This window comes from Adelges cooleyi, unplaced genomic scaffold, assembly GCF_023614345.1.
Source record: "Adelges cooleyi isolate 19-005CV unplaced genomic scaffold, UGA_ACOO_1.1 ACOO_flye_CR_arks_rails_tigmint_CR_PRNA_5, whole genome shotgun sequence".
Lineage (NCBI taxonomy): Eukaryota > Metazoa > Arthropoda > Insecta > Hemiptera > Adelgidae > Adelges > Adelges cooleyi.
The window spans coordinates 65,440-84,407 of record NW_026096188.1 but is presented as its reverse complement, the minus strand read 5'-3'; the positions used below and the strand labels follow the sequence as shown (position 1 = coordinate 84,407).

Genomic DNA, 18,968 nt, shown 5'->3' with positions numbered 1-18,968 from the left:
TTTGTCTTACCCTAAACCACACCAAAATGACGGAATAAATCAGGAGACAGTCAGCCACTCGTCTATGTACCCGTCTTGTTCAAAAAACGGAATAGACCCGCCTACTGCCTCCTCAAATTTTGAACCGGTTATAAATAAAAGTGTTGGTTTAGGAACCGAATATAATGAAATTTTATTCCCCAACCCGATTAATTTTATAAACGGAACCACCGGACAGAGCTCGAATAATTTTTTTTATCAAGAACCACAACACAACATAAGTGGAATGGTAAAAAATAACTATGGGCGTCCGAGTGGTCAACCGAATGTAACTTTTGGAGAGGGAATAATTTTTAATAAGCACGGGCTAAATAGCACGGCTCATCAAAATTCGTTTTTATTACCGCAATATAAAATAGATGTTGTCCGAAATTCTTTACCCGAGTTTAGCGGAAAGAAAGTTGAGGACCCCAAACGGTTTTTGAGCGCCGCCGCTAGCGTACTCGTCGAAGCTGATGTGCCCAACGAAAAATGGGTAAAAGTGTTAACCCCACAGTTAAAAGGCAGCGCAGGCACTTGGTGGGGAACACTGCGCGCTCTAGACCCCTCATGGCCCGAATTTAAAACCGAGTTTTTGGAACAATTCGACGGCCACGGGATAAGGAAACAAATCCGCACAGAACTGTTAAGTTGGAAATGTTGAAATGTAATTAATATTCTAAGATAGTTTTAATGTGATTAGTTTAGTATGTCGAGGAAGACACTATTGTATGTGAAATCTTAGAAAGTATTTTGTATGAATTGATTTAACCTAGATTTATGATATAAATACCTTTGTATATGGACAAGGGGACACACTCGTTCCACAGCTACTATTTTGTTAATGTGCTTGTTACTACTGACTTATACATATATCTATATTGTATTGTTATTATTGGTTTAACTTGTGTCTATAATATTAACTCTATTATTACTCAAAGTGTTTGTTTGTTATTTCTTTTGTGTTCCACTACAATTAATCTCAACAGGTTATGGGCCCAGACCACGATACTCAAAAGTCAAACATCGAATACTGACCAATACATACTTACTGACTAAAGGTAATATTTCTTGGTACAGACAATTGTGCAGTTCGATCGACGTCATGGAAGATTCGGTCAAGATTACTAAGTTGTCCAGTGCAGAAGGATGGCTGTTATGGAAATTCCAAATAAGGGTCATTGTGAACAGTTTTGACCTGGAAGGAATACTTAGCGGAGAAATACCAAAACCAAGGTTAGTCAAAACATCCACTGAAACAGAAGAACAAGCACGGGCGAGGTGTGCTAATGAAATATCTGCATGGCGAAGGGCAGACGGAAAATGCCAAAAGATAATTGTAACGTCAGTGGATGATGGACCGTTACAATGTTTAATTAATTGTCAAACCGCCAATGAAATGTGGAATAAGTTGCTGAGTGTCTACGAGCAAAAAACAGAGGCAAGTGTACATTTACTACAAAATAAATTTTTTAGTTACAGTAAAAGTTCCTCTGATGATATATCGACCCACATAAGTAAACTTCAAAATTTACGGAACCAACTCAACTCACTAGGAGAAAATATCTCGGAAGGGATGTTAATAACCAAAATTTTAATGACTCTACCATCGACTTACAAACATTTTTACAGCGCTTGGGATAGTGTTCCTGAGGCGAGTAAAAATCTAAATGTTCTAACATCTAGGTTACTTATAGAAGAATCCAGAATGCAACAGGTTAGTTCAGGGGTTGAAGCAGAAGAAAATAATGCTTTGACTGCCAGAAAGTTTCAAAAGAAATTTTCTAAGAAGCCGAGTGGTGAGAAGTCAGTTGAACAAAAATTCAGTAAACAAAATACTGGTACTAAAAAGGTAGGTCCCTGTTTTTATTGTCAAAAACCAGGTCATTTTAAAAGGGACTGCAGAAAGTACAAAAAGGATCAAGAGGGTGCGAAATCCGATTCTTCAAATTCAAGTTCAACAGGGCAAGCCTTCTATAGTGAATTATTATTCACGGAAAAAGAAGAGGATCAATGGTTTCTCGACAGTGGAGCAACTGACCATATGACAGGACATATGGAATGGTTTTGTGAGTACAAACAATTTGATTCACCAGCAAAAGTAACAATCGGGGATGGATCAGTTTTGTTGGCAAAAGGTTCTGGGAGAATTAATATATCTTGTCAAGTTAAAAACAAAACGTACAAAAATTATTTATCAAATGTGTTGTATGTAAAAGACTTAAAGTTTAATTTATTTAGTTGTGGTGCAGCACTAGATAAGGGATTAATAATGAAGTCTGACAGTAAAATGTGCGTTTTCTTGAAGAATAACAAAGTTGTTTGCGAAGGTAAACGCAACAACGGTTTATATCATTTAAAAATAAAAGTATTGCAGGTTTCTACAGACGTGACATTGACGGGCAATACAAATGATTCAATTAAAAATATTGAAGCGAATGCAACAGCAGTAATGGCTGATTCAATACGTGTTTGGCATAAAAGATTAGCTCATCAAAATATCGGGTATGTAAGAACGTGTTTGTTAAAACATAATATACAGGTACCAGACAAAGACGACACTTTTCAATGCGATGACTGTATAATTGGCAAACAATCGAGAAAGTCATTTAAAACCAGGACAAATATTTCACAAAATATAGGTGATTTAATTTATGCAGACCTGTGCGGGCCGATCCAAAAGAAATCGAAAGGCGGGTCAAGGTATTTTCTACTATGTAAAGACGATTACTGTAGATTTCGTACGGTATATTTTTTGAAACATAAAAGTGAAGTGAAAAATAAACTTAAGTTATTTATAAAAAGTTTTAAAACAGGTTCAGGTTTTAAGATAAAGGCGATTCAGACAGATAATGGTACTGAATTTTTAAATGATGATGTAACTAGAATATTTCAGACATTTGGGATACAACATCGGAAGACTCAAATTTACTCTTCTCCTCAAAATGGAAAAATCGAGAGAGAAAACAGAACAATTATGGATTCTGCGAGAACAATGATTCATGCTAATAAAATGGATTTATCATTTTGGGCTAAAGCAGTTAATACGGCAGTATACACGATAAATCTAACTGGTAAAAGTTCTGTGGAAGGTAAGTGTCCATATGAATTATTTTATAATAAAATGCCAGATATAAAACATCTGAGAGTATTTGGGACAAAAGTGTACACACATATTCCCAAAGAGAAACGTCAAAAATTGGATCCTAGAAGTGAATCAGGTATTTTCGTAGGGTACTCAATTGACAAGAAAGGATATCGTGTATATTTAGAACAAAAACGAATTATAATTGATTCTAGGGATGTCATATTTAAAAACGAATGTCACAATACTGTTGATGTATCATTATATGAAAGTGATTTAGATATTCAACACGATACTTCACAACGACCAGTAGCGGACGAGTCAGAACGTGAAGAACCACGTTACGACTTACGTGACCGGGGTCAACTACGAAAACCTGACAGATACGCCGCATGTACAGCGAAAGGTATGGAACCAATAAATTATTATGATGCGATCAATGGTGAAAACAGTCATGAATGGACAGAAGCCATGAATGACGAGTTAAATTCACTAGCTGTGAATAATACTTGGCAGTTAGTAGACAGACCGACAGACAAAAATATTTTAAATAATTCTTGGGTATACAAAGTTAAATATGCGAGCAACGGAGATGTTGAACGTTATAAAGCTAGGCTAGTAATAAATGGATCGAGACAGCAATACGGTATAGATTATAATGAGACATTCTCACCTGTAGTTCGTTTTGAGTCTATTAGGGCACTTTTAGCAGTTGCAGCCAAAGAAAAATTGAAATTAAAACAATTTGACATAAAGACAGCATTTTTGAATGGGGTTCTTGAGGAACTAATTTACATGTCTCAACCAGTGGGGTATGATGATAAATCAGGCCGAGTATGTAAATTAAACAAGAGTCTTTATGGATTGAAACAAAGTTCACGATGTTGGAATCAAAAATTTACAGAATTTTTATTGCGCTTTAATCTAACACAAAGCACAGCAGACCCTTGTGTATTTATAAATCATGACGGTAATGATAAGATAATATTGGGTATATATGTAGATGACGGATTAGTTATGTCAAATAGTTCATCTAAAATTCAATCTTTATTATCAACTTTACAACAAGAATTTGAGGTCAAAAGTAATGATTTAGATTATTTTCTTGGGATACAAATAAGAAAATTGAACGATGGATCGTTAATAATTCATCAATCAAATTATGCTTTTAACATAGTTAGACGTTTTAATATGCAAGACGCAAAAGAGTTGGCGATTCCATTCGACAGGGCAACGGCATTAGAAACAGAATCAAAACCAATTGGTAAGGATGTGCCATATCGACAAGCGGTCGGATGTTTATTATTCTTATCACAAGTAACCAGACCGGACTTGAGTTATGCTGTCAGCTACGTGAGTAGATATTTATCCAATCCAACGGTAGCTCACTGGATTATGGTAAAACGAATTATTCGTTACATAAACAAAACGATTGATTTTGGATTGTACTATAAAACTGAAAATAACTCAGATTTTAGTGTCTATACAGATGCAGATTTTGCTGGAGATGTCCAGACAAGAAGGTCAACGTCAGGCAACCTTTTTATGCTAGGTTCTTCTACAATAGCATGGCAATCTCAAAGGCAATCAACAGTAAGTTTAAGTTCATGTGAGGCTGAATACATTTCTGCGGCAGAATCAGTAAAAGGGATCATTTGGTTTAAACGTTTATTACAGGAAATCACTAATAATGAATGTATTCAACCAATATTATATATAGATAATCAAAGTGCTATTCGTTTAGTTAAGAATGCAGAGTTTCACAAACGAACTAAACATATTGATGTCAGACATCACTTCATTCGTGAGAAGTATGAAGATGGAGTGTTTCAACTTCAATACAAGGAGACAAAGGATCAGTTGGCAGATATCTTCACCAAACCATTGCCAAAGGAACGATTCGAGATGATCAGATCAGCTATGAATATCCACAACTGGTTTCAAGTGTGTTGGGACAATAGTTAATTAAGGAAAATATTAATTAAGGGAGAGTGTTGAAATGTAATTAATATTCTAAGATAGTTTTAATGTGATTAGTTTAGTATGTCGAGGAAGACACTATTGTATGTGAAATCTTAGAAAGTATTTTGTATGAATTGATTTAACCTAGATTTATGATATAAATACCTTTGTATATGGACAAGGGGACACACTCGTTCCACAGCTACTATTTTGTTAATGTGCTTGTTACTACTGACTTATACATATATCTATATTGTATTGTTATTATTGGTTTAACTTGTGTCTATAATATTAACTCTATTATTACTCAAAGTGTTTGTTTGTTATTTCTTTTGTGTTCCACTACAATTAATCTCAACAGGAAACAAAACCCGACTCAGTCTTTGCGCGATTTTGTGTTAGAAAAATTTCAACTGTTTCGGCGCCGCGATTGTGGCTTATCCGAATTAGAGGCAGTTGAAACGGTATCCGACTTAATGCGCGCTGAGTATCAGGCTCTCGTTCGTGTAAGCGCACCGCAGTCATTTTTAGAGCTAAGGGCGTTAGCGACAAAAATCGAGGTGAGTCGCGAACCGGAAAAACCCCCGTACGTGAAACATACGGCTCCGGAGTCGACCGCGCGCAATGACCCACGGAAAAAACCGATTGAATGCTGGCGCTGTGGTGGCCCACATTTCAGTAGGGACTGTGGAAAACCGACAAAGCCGTCGGGAAACGCGCAGAAGACCGGGTGAGGGAAACCCACTCCGGTCAAAAAATTGATAGGGAAAAACCCAGTAGGCAGGGAAATACCCGGGAAAAACCCGAATCTTCGGAGGTACCGGTAAAACCACTTTTTGGGGCGTCCCTTACACGCGACTCTGTAAAAGAGGGCGAAAAGCTGGCGCGCAAACCCGAAAAAATGGTAAATACCCCCCTACTAGACCTACTTAATATGAACAAAACGGACATACCGACGGAAGTGGTTATACCACGAACCCGACGCGATTCAGAAACCGATTCTTTATATGAATTACGACAACAATTTGCCACACATGTCAACGCTACTCTTGATGCTCAACGACACCAAACAGAGGAGTTAACCGGCGACGCTGAAGTAAGCGAGCCGAGCGAAAAACTCAAGAACTTGATGGTGATCGACGGACCGGTTCAAGAGGAAGAGCGTAACCAGACCGACAGGAGTGTAATGCCAACACCGGCAGTGGAATTGGAGTTCCCGTCGGGCGAAGTGGTGGCACTACTGGACTCTCAAGCTGGACGGACTTATGTACGGAAATGGGTTGCCGAAAAATATGGGAATCCGATATCAGGACCGGAAGTAGTAGCCCGTATGGCTGACGGAAGAGTCATCAACGTGAACGGCTACTGTGAGCTTCATGCAAAAATATCGGGACTGGAAGTTAAAATCATGGCGGCAGTGTTAGATCAGCTCACAACGGACGTGTTGCTGGGCCACGACTTTCTAGTGGAACAAGGTGCTTCATGGGACTACAGCGCTGGTACTATTCATCTGGGCAACGACCAGAGGAAGACTATCAGTTGGCGACGGCCCCAGAAGACAGAAGAAAATACGCTTAAGCCGGTAGACCTGACAGAGGTGGAACTGCCGGTAGGCTATATGGGTGAACAACTAAGGAATGTGTTAACACAGTACCCTACAGTATTCAGTGGACAAGTTGGTCGGACACGGATAGTAGAGCACGAGATACGTTTAAACGACCCAAAACCCGTAGCACTAAACCCGTACCCATACACCAAGGACAAGAGGGCAAAGATCAACGACACGGTCAAGGAAATGGAGGAACAGGGCTTTGTAGAACCAAGCATATCGCCGTGGGCCGCCCCTGTAGTACTAGCAACTAAGAAGGACGGTACACATCGGTTTTGCGTGGATTACAGGCGCTTAAACCTCCAAACCGAGCCCGACGCATACCCTATGCCAAACTTGCACGAATTGATCCGGACAATGGGAGGAGCCGAAGTGTTTAGCACATTGGACCTAAAGTCCGGTTATTGGCAAGTGAGCTTGAGTCCAGAAGCGCGTCCACTTACCGCATTTCGTACTGATAACGGTCTTTATCAATTTCGGGTTATGCCGTTCGGACTGCGCAACTCTCCAGCCACATTCTGTCGCCTAGTGGATGAAGTATTCCGAGGTTATGTGGGACAGTTTGTACGAGTGTACTTGGATGATATTGTGGTCTTCTCAAAAACCAACAAGGATCATCTCTACCACTTACACAAGGTACTAGAGCGCCTAGCCAAATTTGGACTAACGTGCCAACCAAAAAAGTGCAAATTTGGAACGCGAAATATAAACTTCCTTGGACATATGATCGATGGTCAAGGAATCGACACGGAAATCGGAAAATTGGATATCATTAGCCGCTTTCCCACACCAAAACGACTGAAGGAGCTTCAGCGTTTTCTGGGAGTTTGCGGATGGTACAGCCAGTTTGTAAACCGATACACAGAACTCACAACACCGCTAACGAACCTGTTAGCCAAAGGGGTCAAGTGGCACTGGACGAATTTGGAACAGGACTCATTCGAGCGGGTAAAGTTAGCATTAGTATCAGCACCAAGACTCAGCCCTCCGGACTATTCAAAACCGTTTTGCTTGCAAACGGATGCAAGTGAGGTGGGCGTTGGTGCCATACTGTATCAACGCGGGACACCACCACATGAGAAAAGGGTCATCAGTCACGTGAGTAAGAAATTGAACTCAGCACAAACCCGTTACTCAGCAGTGGAGAGGGAGTGCTTAGCTATCATTTTTGCGGTTGATAAGTTCCGTCCTTATCTGGAAGCCAGGAAATTCGAATTGCTTACAGATAGTGCGGCATTAAAGTGGTTACAGACGGCACGGGATAATAATAGTAAGCTAACCCGATGGGCACTTACCCTTGGAACTTACACTTTCGATATTAAACATGTGCCCGGAACCCAAAATGAAGCTGCAGACGCACTATCAAGAAATCCGGCAGATGGACCAACGGTGGACGAGGAACAACTTGAAAACAACCTCATTGAACCACCGCTTGGGGACAAACCAGCAACACATAAGGACGAACTGTTCAAGATATCCGGACACGACTTCACCGATCACCTTACACTGCAGGAGATCACCGAATGGCAACGGAATGACCCAGACATTCAAAATCTGATACAGATGACCAAGCAAGACACCAGAGAACAACCATTTCGACTCGAAAAGGACTTGGTGTACCGGATAACTCCACGAGATGAGGGCGATGATATCATAGCCATAGTAATACCCGCCAATAAACAGGAACGGATACTATGGAGATATCACGATCATGAGACTGCCTCGCACCCGGGTTGGAAAGAAACCTGGAGGGCCATACAAAACCGCTTCTACTGGAAAGGGATGCGGGAGATGGTATTGCAATACGTCCGGGAATGTCGAGTATGTGCTTGTACAAAACCACTCAACAGGAAACCGGAAGATGCGATATCAACACGAGTACCACGGCAGCCTTGGGAAGTCCTGAGCATTGACCTTATGGGGCCTTACCCCCGATCAGCTCGGGGTAAAACGTTTATACTCGTCGTAACGGATTGCTTTAGCCGATGGGTAGAGGCTTTCCCCATTGGAACCGCAACAACTCGGGTGATTATAGACGCGTTGGAGCGCGAGGTATTTCCACGTTTTGGGTTCCCCCGCGTACTACTATCAGACAACGGCCCCCAATTTGTGTCAAAGGCAATGAAACAGGCGCTGAACCACTGGGGAACAGAAGGGTGGACCACTCCGGTCTACCACCCACGAGCAAACCCAGTGGAGAGACGGAACCAGGAGCTAAAAAAAGGTCTGCGAGCTCAACTACGCGATAAACCACATCGTCTATGGGATACGTGTTTACCCTCTTTACTGTTCGCGATACGGAATCGAAAAAACTCGAAAACTGGCTATACCCCCTCTCAGCTAGTTCTAGGAAGGGAAGCCAAAGCGCCGGGTGACTGGATCCTATTAGGATCCAGAATCGAATTACCCGTAGAAGCCGAACTTAGGAGGAAACGCGCTAGGGTAGTGATAGGGACCCCTAATGACAAACAGGTAGGGAAAACCCTAGACAGGTTCTCGATAGGAGATTGGGTGTACTACCGCAGTCACCCACTCTCAAACGCAGCAAAGGGATTTCACGCGGGGTTTGCGTCTAAGTGGATAGGACCAGTGAGACTGGGAAGTTCCTTGGGGAATGGTGTTTTCTTCACGGAAACTAAGCCGGTCATAAAAGTTCACTGCTCCGCGCTAAAACCCGCTTATGTGACCAATTACCCTACGCTAATTTCAGATGTCGCAACCCCCAGTGAAACGAGTACGAGAAGAAGGCGGCCGAAGCGGCAAGCGCTTTCGCCCTCCAGCGACAACCGTCAAATCCGTAGTCCACCAGATGGAGGGGTGGATAAAGGGTCACCAGGACGCCATCGCGGGCCTGCAGGTGGCCATCCGCCGGATGAGAGGATCTGACGAAAGGAGCGAGGAGGGGTCACTTCCGAACCCCCCGAGGAAGCCGATGGTCGATACGTCTACTCAGACGTATCTACCACCGGTGATAACCTTGGAGTGGGCGAAGAAGGCGACCCTCTCTGAAATACGGGACGATCCGGTGGCTCGTGAACTACACCATCGAGGATGGTTATTGGGCACCCGGACAAAGGAGAGGTCACGACCCGGAAAGTCTGGAGTGACCTCACAGGTAAGAAAAGGTAATAGTAAGGCTGATCTTAGGGCTAGCGAGGCAAGCTCAACACCCGGCACAGCTGGAATGCCCCCCCTAGTACGCCTAAGAGCAGAGGCTCCAGGTAAGGTAGACCAAAGACCGGCGCCGAGAGCGCTGGGACGGCCTAGCCAGGTTCAAGTAGGGACGAGAGGAAGGATGGGAGCCGATACAGGTAAGACCGTCCGTACCCACTCGGCCCCGCCCCCCAAGAAAGTGGCCACGCCACCGGAAGATAATTACTTCCGGAGGCCCCACTCAACAACAAGGCCGTTAACTGCCCCGGGAACCAGTACCTCTCCAAAAATCGTTACCCGGAATGCGTATCATGCGCAGCTGGAACGTGAGGAGGAACGGCGACTGCGTCACTGCAAGCCGCGGAGCGTTCCGTTCACAGCGGCAACAGCGGCGATGACGGCAACAGCAGCGACGACGACGACAGCAGCGACGACAGCGGTCACGGCAGTGGCAACGATCGACCTCACACTCGATGTCGCCGACGAATCGGGAACGAGGGAGGTGGCAATGGAGGTGGACCCCGACGACACGCTCCAACTAGCCGTCGGGCAGTTGGATCTCATGGACGATATCCTCGGGGCCCAGAACTACGACCTGCCGGATGTGGAGTTCCTCCAGGACCTTTACTACACGCCGCTGACGTCACCCGAGCCCGTTCAGCAATAGCCGTCTGAGTAAGCTGCCTTGGGGATGCTTAATGGGCCATTGGGGGGGAGAATGACACGGTCGGGTATTGCCATCACCGCGGCCTGGACTATTACCCGGACCGCGATGACAATACCCGGCCGGGCCGTGCTTCCCTAATTGCCCATTAAGCAAAACCCCGGCGCAGCTTATCAGCAATGTTGACCGCCGCCGGTAACATAAATACGGCCGTCACCGGACCGCCGTGCATCAATAGTATTATTATTGTCGTGTGATACTATAGCGTAATTGAATAAACGGTGACTAACGTACACAAGTGTTGTTATTTTAATTATTACAAAGGGTTTAATTACTCCGAACGTCTACGGCCACGACAACCTGACCATTATTAATAAATGCCATTCGGGAAAGTCAGCAGAATATGCCTACTTCAATATATACATTTATTATTAAATAATTAGTAAAAGTAATTTTGTTCAATATATTTGTGTGATTAGTTCCCAAGAAAACATAATACCGTGTTTGTGAGTAATAACATTAGTTTTATATTGAGACTGATATTGGATTTTTAAAAAAAAAAATTTCAAATAATTACTATAATATTGGAATTTTAAAAGATTTATGTAAATGGATAAATAATATGACTATAATAAACAATCTGTTCCAAGAGTTCGTCAAATATCGTCTATGTTTGAAGAACTATTCGTAAGTGCCACTTCTGTTTGGGCATGCACCATTTTGACGTGGCTCAACATGTTCGTCTAAGACATCGGCTATCCGCCTCTTTGATTATGACATATTTAATTTGACGGGTTGTTAAAATACACCGCCTTTGTTGAGGCTCATTTAAGACAACGTAGTTAAAATAAAAAGTATATTTCACTAAGACTAATACAGTCTAATAGTTAAACACTTTTAGAAATATAGTATAATTGTTTAGTGTTGTTAAATCGTAAAATATAGAAGTATTTGAAAAAAAAAAGGTTTTATTGTGTTATTTCTTTTAATAAGCTTTGATACAAGAGTTTGGAATTTAATTTATTTGCCTCCTAAAATGCACGACAGTTTACCTTCACGCTACAAAGTACCTCCATCTGTGGCAATCACTCGTTATCAAACAAACGCACACTATCACAAATCTGTCCATACAATTTCTGCGTTGTATCGTGCACTGTGCAGTTTGCATTAAAATCACAATTGAAATAAAAGTTTTGATTTTTAATTAAGATTAAAATTTGTACACTCTGCTGAAGTTCTGGGAATCAAACTAGTGAAACAATTAGATTGAGCGCCCTAGGTACAATTTGTTTTCTGCATTGTCGTCACGGCCCCGCTTCGTGAGAATATCTAGATTTTAATCATAATTACTTGGTCAAATTCTGTGATAAATACCTAACGTACTGCGTTGTGTTTCTTTATTTAGTTTCAAGTTACAATTGAGTTTTGTCTTGCATGTCAGTATTTTTTAGAAGTTTTTATTAGCAGCTCTGGAAGGCAGTTCTACGTTGTGTGAGTACCTATTGTTTTGTATTTCTAATTTATATACATTATTGCCGTGTTTACTGTCTCCCGTGGACTTAAAACACTGCTTGTGAATAAAAAAAATCATAATTTATAATTGGTTGCTTATTACTTATTAATTACCCGGAGTTGAGTAGAGTGATATGGGATCAACACCATTTTTAATTAATCTAGTCGGCAAAATGGGCAATCGTCTAGCTTTGATCTTTATTGTGTTAGTTTCTTACCTACAAGTCATGCTTGTAGCTTTGTGTTATTAATCTTACTTTATTTGTTACTTAATAAAATAGTTAAAATTATGCAATGTATTTGTCCTTTTTTAACCTATTTGGATATACGATACAGAAATAACACTTGTGTTAAATGTCAATTATAGAGTTTTGAAGCGTTATAATATGTTGAAAATTAAAGATGAAATTGATGAAACAGAAAAATACTTTTTTCAAACAACGTTTGGAGCCGTTGAACCAAAACCGTTGGATGTGCCGTTTGAAAACAATGAAATATCTACAACAGAGGAGTATTTGGTGAAGAATGAAGTCGACAATACTTATGAGTAAGGCTATTTGTATTAATATTTTGTGTTTACTAAATAAAACAAAAAAGCTTTTGTAATGCTGTAGTCCTCAGTAATTTAAAAAAAAAATTAAATCAATGTCCTTAATAATTTACAAAATAGTATTAATAATATTGTTTAAATAATTATTTTCAACGTTAAAAAAAGTAAAGAGATATTTAAACTTTCCTTGAGTAACCTAATCCACTTATTATTACCCTCTTTTTACTTAGCTTGTTTTTTTAGCTATTATAGATGATTAGTGTGTATAGTATTTTGTATAGTCATATGTTTATAGCATTATGGTTTATATTATATAAACGTTAGAGATTATTTTACTTGTTAACAATACGTCAACATTTTCAGTAAATTATCTCTTTTAAAATAATTGTTTGGTAAATACTATTTCGGTTATGTATAAACAATACATGTTAAAGGATCAAGTTAGTTGGTCAAATAGGCTATCGCCTAGCATAAATCTTTATGGTATTAGCTTTTTATCTACAAGTCTTACTTGTAGTTTAGTGTTATTGATCAAATTAAGATAAATTAAAATTTAGTTTTAAATGTTTAATTTTAATCATAATTACTTGGTCGAATTCTACCTATTGTTTTGTATTTCTAATTTATATACATTATTGTCGTGTTTACTGTCTCCCGCGGACTTAAAACACTGCTTTTGAATAAAAAGAATCATAATTTATTTGGTAGCTTGTTACTTATTAGTTATCCGGAGTTGAGTAGAGTAATATAGGATCAACACCATTTTAAAGTAATCTAGTCGGCAAAATGGCCAATCGTCTAGCTTTGATCTTTATTGTGTTAGCTTCTTACCTATAAGCCATGCTTGTAGCTTTGTGTTATTCATCTAATTCGAGTAAATTAAAATTAAGATTTAAATGTTTAAAAAAACAAAATATACTACTGAAAACTCAGTGGTTTTTTACAAGTAATGTAAACTAAATTATTCTTTACTATATCATTATTATTACTTTATTTGTTACTTAATAAAATAGTTAAAACTGCAATTTAGTAGTCCTATTTAAACCTCTATGCATATGTGGTACAGAAATACAACTAAAGTTCAATGTCAATTACAGAGTTTTGAAACGGTATAATATGTTGAATATTAAACCTGAAAATGACGATGCAGAAGAATACTCCGTTGAACCAAAACCGTTTGATGTGCTGTTCAAAAACAATAAAATATCTATAGAAGAGGATTATTTGGTAAAGAATGATGTCGATGATACTTATGAGTAAGGCGATTTTTAGTACCTTTTTTTTTATCTTGAACAAAACTATTAAATTTTGTGCCTGATGGTATCAATATAATCGTTTCGCTAACATTAAACTTATATTAGGAACCAATTGTTCATTTAATAATAGTTTGATTGTTTTAAAACTACATCTACCTGTTATCAATATAAAAATCCATTAAAATATTTAAAAAAAAAAAATTGTAAACTTTTAATTTGTGGGTTTGTAGCGTAAGTTTTGAACGATACTTACCGAGTTATTTATATAAATATATAGAAAACATTTTTACAATTATTTTTCAATCTTTTATTAAAAAAAAAAAAATGCGAATAAATGTCATTTTTTATGACAAAAACTATATATTAAAATTTATGTTTTTTTAGTATCAAAAATTTCATTTAAGTTAAATAGACATTTTTTATGAATAGATTAGGCTATCTAATTTTTTTTAAATTTTTAATATTTCCAATTTTAGCATTTAGAATGTATACTAAATTATCTTTATTATATCTTTAGTAGACTATATTTGTTACTAAATAAAATAATTAAAATTGTGAATTTAGTTGTCCTACTAATCCTCTATGCATATATAGCACAAAAATACAACTAATGTTAAATGTCAATTATAGAGTTTTGAAGCGGTTTAATATATTGAAAATTAAACCTGAAAATGATGAAACAGAAGAAGAGTTGTTGGAAAAATCGTTTGAAGTCGTTCAAACTAATCCGTTAGATATGCAGTTCTTAAACAATGAAATTTCTACAACAGAAGAGTGTTTGGTAAAGAATGAAGTCGACAATAATTATGAGTAAGGTTATTTTTAATACCATTTTTTTTTCTTAAGCAAAACTTTAAAACGTTTGTAATTATGTTATCTTCCTCCATAAACCCATCATTGGTATTGATGTTAGTGTATCGCTATTATTAAACTTATATTAGGAACCACTTGTTCATATAATAATATATTATTTTAAAACCGCATCTACCTCTTATCAATATAATGTTAAATCAAAGTATCAAAAAAACAAAATTGTGAAAACATTTATTTGTGGGTTTGATGTCCGGTCAACGTCTGCAGCATCGCATGATGTTAGCGTACGTTTGCGTTGGCATAAGAAGTACTGGGTTTTTTTATATACATATATAGAAAACATTCATACATTAAAATATAAAAAAACGCGAACTGGTGTCATTTTTTAAAATAAACCTTAATGTTAACAGTTAAAAAAAAATAATGTAATAAGTAATGGGGTTTTGTTTAATTTTTATTAAATACATTTTTAATTATCATAAATAAAAATTAAAAGTTGAACGGAAAATTTTAATGAAATAGACTTTAAGTAATGTCCTCATAGTAAAATACTTAAAACTTTATAAAAATATTATTAATTAGTTACATTTTGTTTTCTTTTCAAAGAGGTATTTATTATATGGATATGTCTCGTTTCTTATCTCTCATATTTTATTTCTGATATTATATCTCTACATTTTGTATCTACAATATCGTACATTTTATATCTTATCTATAATATCTCTAATCGCATATCTCTAATTTTTAGCCAGACATTAAATATTGTTTATCAGCTGTTTCATTCACAAAACATCCGCTTAATCGCGCCACACGCACACATTTTCCTCGGTAGCGTTCAGCGTCATTCAAGCATGCACGCAAAGATTTTCTTTATGTCCCCAAGCCAAAAGACATATCCATGTCAAAAATATAGTTTAGTCGTTTATGAGAATTTATTATTATTTCTGTCAAGTTTAAGGTTAAAAGACGTCGGTCATAAAAAGTCTCAAGGTACTCAATGTAAAAGTAGACTTTAGATAGAGTACACTTTTTAAGTTTTAAATCTTATGGCACTCGGATGTTTATTGTCCATATTCTAACAAATGTGAACGTTACATTGTATTATGTAGAATAAGTTCAGGCAACTCGATAAGTAATAGAAGATCTTTGTATATCTTGTAAAATCAATAAAATTAATTCTTAAAAAGGATGCGTGTATGATGGATTGTACATTTAATATTAGTAATATTAATGCTTGCTGCATAACATCAATATTTGTCCTAAATTAATCTGTATTGTTTCATACGTGTTGCAGTATTCATTTTTCGTGTAATGCGACCGATACCTCAAAAAATACAAAAACCAAAGATTGCAATTTTATTGAAACTATAAAAAACAATTCTAAGAAAAATATGTACAAAATACCATTTAAATGCCGTGCCTGTGAAAAAACATTTCGTCAACAATCTCATCTCAAGAGACATGCACGGATACATACCGGTGAGAAACCATATAAATGCGTTGTCTGTGAAAAAACATTCAATCAACAAATTCATCTCAAGTACCATGCACGTATTCATACCGGCGAGAAACCGTTTAAATGCGATGTCTGTGAAAAAACGTTTGGTAGAGAACATCACCTAAAAGCTCATGAACGCATACATACAAGCGTAAAACCGTTTAAATGCGATGTCTGTGAAAAAACATTTCGTCAACAATCTCATCTCAGGAGACATGCACGGATACATATTGGTGGGGTACGATATACCCCACGATAACACCTCAAAAAAATAAAGTCAATCATTGTATCTGCAAAATCAAAAGAAATAATCCAAACAAAGATGGCCTATTTTCATTAAAATCAAGCCTGAGAAGACATTGACGCGTTCATACCGGCGAGAGACCATTTAAATGCCGTTTCTGTGATAAAGCATTCAGTCAATATTATATTATAATAGTCATAATTTATGAACGCATACATACCAGTTAGAAACCATATAAATGCGATGTCTGTAAAAAATGTTTTAATATACAATCTAACTTCAAAACTCACGAAAGAAGACATACCGGTGAGAAACCTTATAAATGTGTTGTTTGTGAAAAAACATTTCGTCAACAATCTCATCTCAAGAGACATGCACGGATACATATTGGTGGGGTACAACACAAATGCTCAGTCTGTGATAAATCATATGGTCGCCAAGATACTCTCAAAAGTCATCAAGCAAAAGCACACGTGGCTATTTGGCAGTTATAAAATAGGTTTTGAATCTATTTGTTATTATTTGCAATTTTTTTTACTTGGAATTTAATTCAGATTTAATATATTTTTATTAGTTTCCTTAAAATGTTTTAAATATTACTATCGTTTAACTGATCAATCATATATACACTTGCACAAAGACATTTAGTGAAACCAATGTGTTTTTTATACGCACTCAACATGTTATTAAATTTGGCAATTTAGTTTCACTGTTAAAAATTGAGTAGTTGAAGATTGTACAAACATTACCAATAGATACCAATGTATTAAGTATTTATGTAAGTTGATAGAAATATATGTATCCATATAAATTTACTTTTTATTTTCTTGACTAAAATGAACAATAGAATAGTTTTTTTTAAATGTGAGATTTTCTTTTATGATAAAAAAAACCAAGTAATTTGAATAATCCAACTATTAACACAAAAGCCAGCACATATTTAGTTTCTCGAAAAAAATGTACGCTTAGTGCACATTTCGCTTAAACAATTATAATATTATAGCAAAAATAAAAGTTTAAAAAAAATCATTTTAATTCTACTACTTTGCCTATGTTGAGGCTCGTTTAAGACAGTGTAGTTAAAATGAAAAGTATATTTCACTAAGACTAAATACAGTCTAATGGTTAAACACTTTTAGAAATATAGTATAATTGTTTATAGTTGTTAAATAATGCATTTGGGAAAAAAGGGTTTTATTGTGTTATTTCTTTTATTAAGCTTTGATACAAGAGTTTGGAATTTAATTAATTTGCCTCTTGAAATGCACGAGAGTTTACCTTCACGCTACAAAGTACCTCCATCTGTGGCAATCACTCGTTATCAAGCAAACGCACACTATCACAAATCTGTCCATACAATTTCTGCGTTGTGTCGCGCACCGTGCAGCTTGCATTAAAATCACAATTGAAATAAAAGTTTTGATTTTTAATTAAGATTAAAATTTGTACACTCTGCTGAAGTTCTGTAAATCAAGCTAGTTAAATTCGATTTAACGCCATAGGAAAAGTGTGTCCATGGCAGATAAGGCCTTAGGTAAACTTATTAATTTTATAGGATGTCGATGAAGGTTAGTTTACAAAAAGCTTTAATACAAGTGTTGGGGTATTGATTTGTTTGCCTCTTAAAAAGCACGACAGTTTACCTCCATGCTACAAAGTACCTCCATCTGTGGAAATGACTCGTTATCACACAAACACACACTATTTGTCCATACAATTTCTGCGTTGTCGTGCACTGTGCGGTTTGCATTAAAATCACAATTATTATAAAATAAAAGTTTTGATTTTGTTAGTAATTAAGATTTATTTTTGTACACTCTGAAGTTGTGTAAATCAAACTAGTTAAATTAGATTTAGCAATTTGTTTTCTGTATTGTCGCCACGGGTTTGATTCGTGAACAACTCTAGATTTTCATCATAATAACTTGGTCGAATTCTGTGATAAATACCAAACGTATTACGTTGTGTTTCTTTATTTCGTTTCAAGTTGCATTATATTTGTGTTTTGTCTTGCATGTCAATAATTTTTACAAGTTTTTATTAGCAGCTCTGGAAAGCAGTGAGTAACGTAATCCACTTATCTTTTCCTTTTTCTATACTTATAGCTTGTTTTTAGGCTATTATAAAACATAAGGGATTATATTATTTATATTAATATATACATATATAATACATAAGTAAAGATTATTACCACTTTAAATTTAGTCGGCCAAATGAGCTATTGTCCAGCTTAAATCTTTATGGTATTAGCTTTTTATCTAAAAGTCATACTTGTAGTTTTGTGTTATTGATCTAATTAAGATAAATTAAAATTTCGTTTTAAATGTTTAAAAAACACAAAATATACCTATGAACTTGAATTATGTTGTTCTCCTCTATAAACCCTTCGTTGGTATCGATGTTAGCGTTCCGTTATTAAACTTATTATAGGAACCACTTATACATATAATACCAGATTGTTTTAAAACCGCATCTACCTCTTATCAATATAATGTTAAATCAAAGTATCAAAAAAAAAAAAATTGTTATTTATTTGTGGGTATGATGACCGGTCGACGTCTGCAGAATCGCATAATGTCAGCTTACGCTTGCGTTTGCATGAGA

The 18,968-nt window shown here is 36.9% G+C and overlaps 2 protein-coding genes and 1 long non-coding RNA gene across 32 annotated transcripts in view; 2 read left to right on the top strand and 1 right to left on the bottom strand.

Annotated features, from left to right (window-relative positions):
• LOC126842282 (zinc finger protein 501-like) overlaps positions 1-18,968 on the top strand; it is a 123,318-nt gene that overhangs the window by 40,594 nt on the left and 63,756 nt on the right. For 10 of the 29 annotated variants that reach the window (XR_007686306.1, XM_050579205.1, XM_050579206.1 and 7 more), the window contains 2 exons: positions 12,371-12,550; positions 13,651-13,809. The exons of 1 other annotated variant lie outside the window; for it this stretch is intronic. Coding sequence is in view for 17 of the 28 variants with exons in the window: in XM_050579205.1 (XP_050435162.1) it covers positions 12,371-12,550; positions 13,651-13,809 (339 nt within the window). In the remaining 11 variants the exon portion in view is untranslated. 18 more of the 29 variants (XM_050579171.1, XM_050579166.1, XM_050579169.1 and 15 more) reach the window with 14 other exon arrangements.
• Positions 1-18,968, top strand: part of LOC126842287 (zinc finger protein 888-like) — a 71,274-nt gene that overhangs the window by 46,174 nt on the left and 6,132 nt on the right. The window lies entirely within an intron of this gene.
• LOC126842295 (uncharacterized) lies at positions 15,637-17,183 on the bottom strand. 2 transcript variants are annotated; one of them, XR_007686308.1, is made up of 4 exons: positions 16,669-17,183; positions 16,268-16,611; positions 16,027-16,210; positions 15,637-15,946 (listed from the first exon to the last, which is right to left on the bottom strand). It is a non-coding gene; the product is annotated as an uncharacterized LOC126842295 (long non-coding RNA). The 2 variants fall into 2 exon arrangements; XR_007686307.1 differs by having other exon boundaries at positions 16,268-17,182.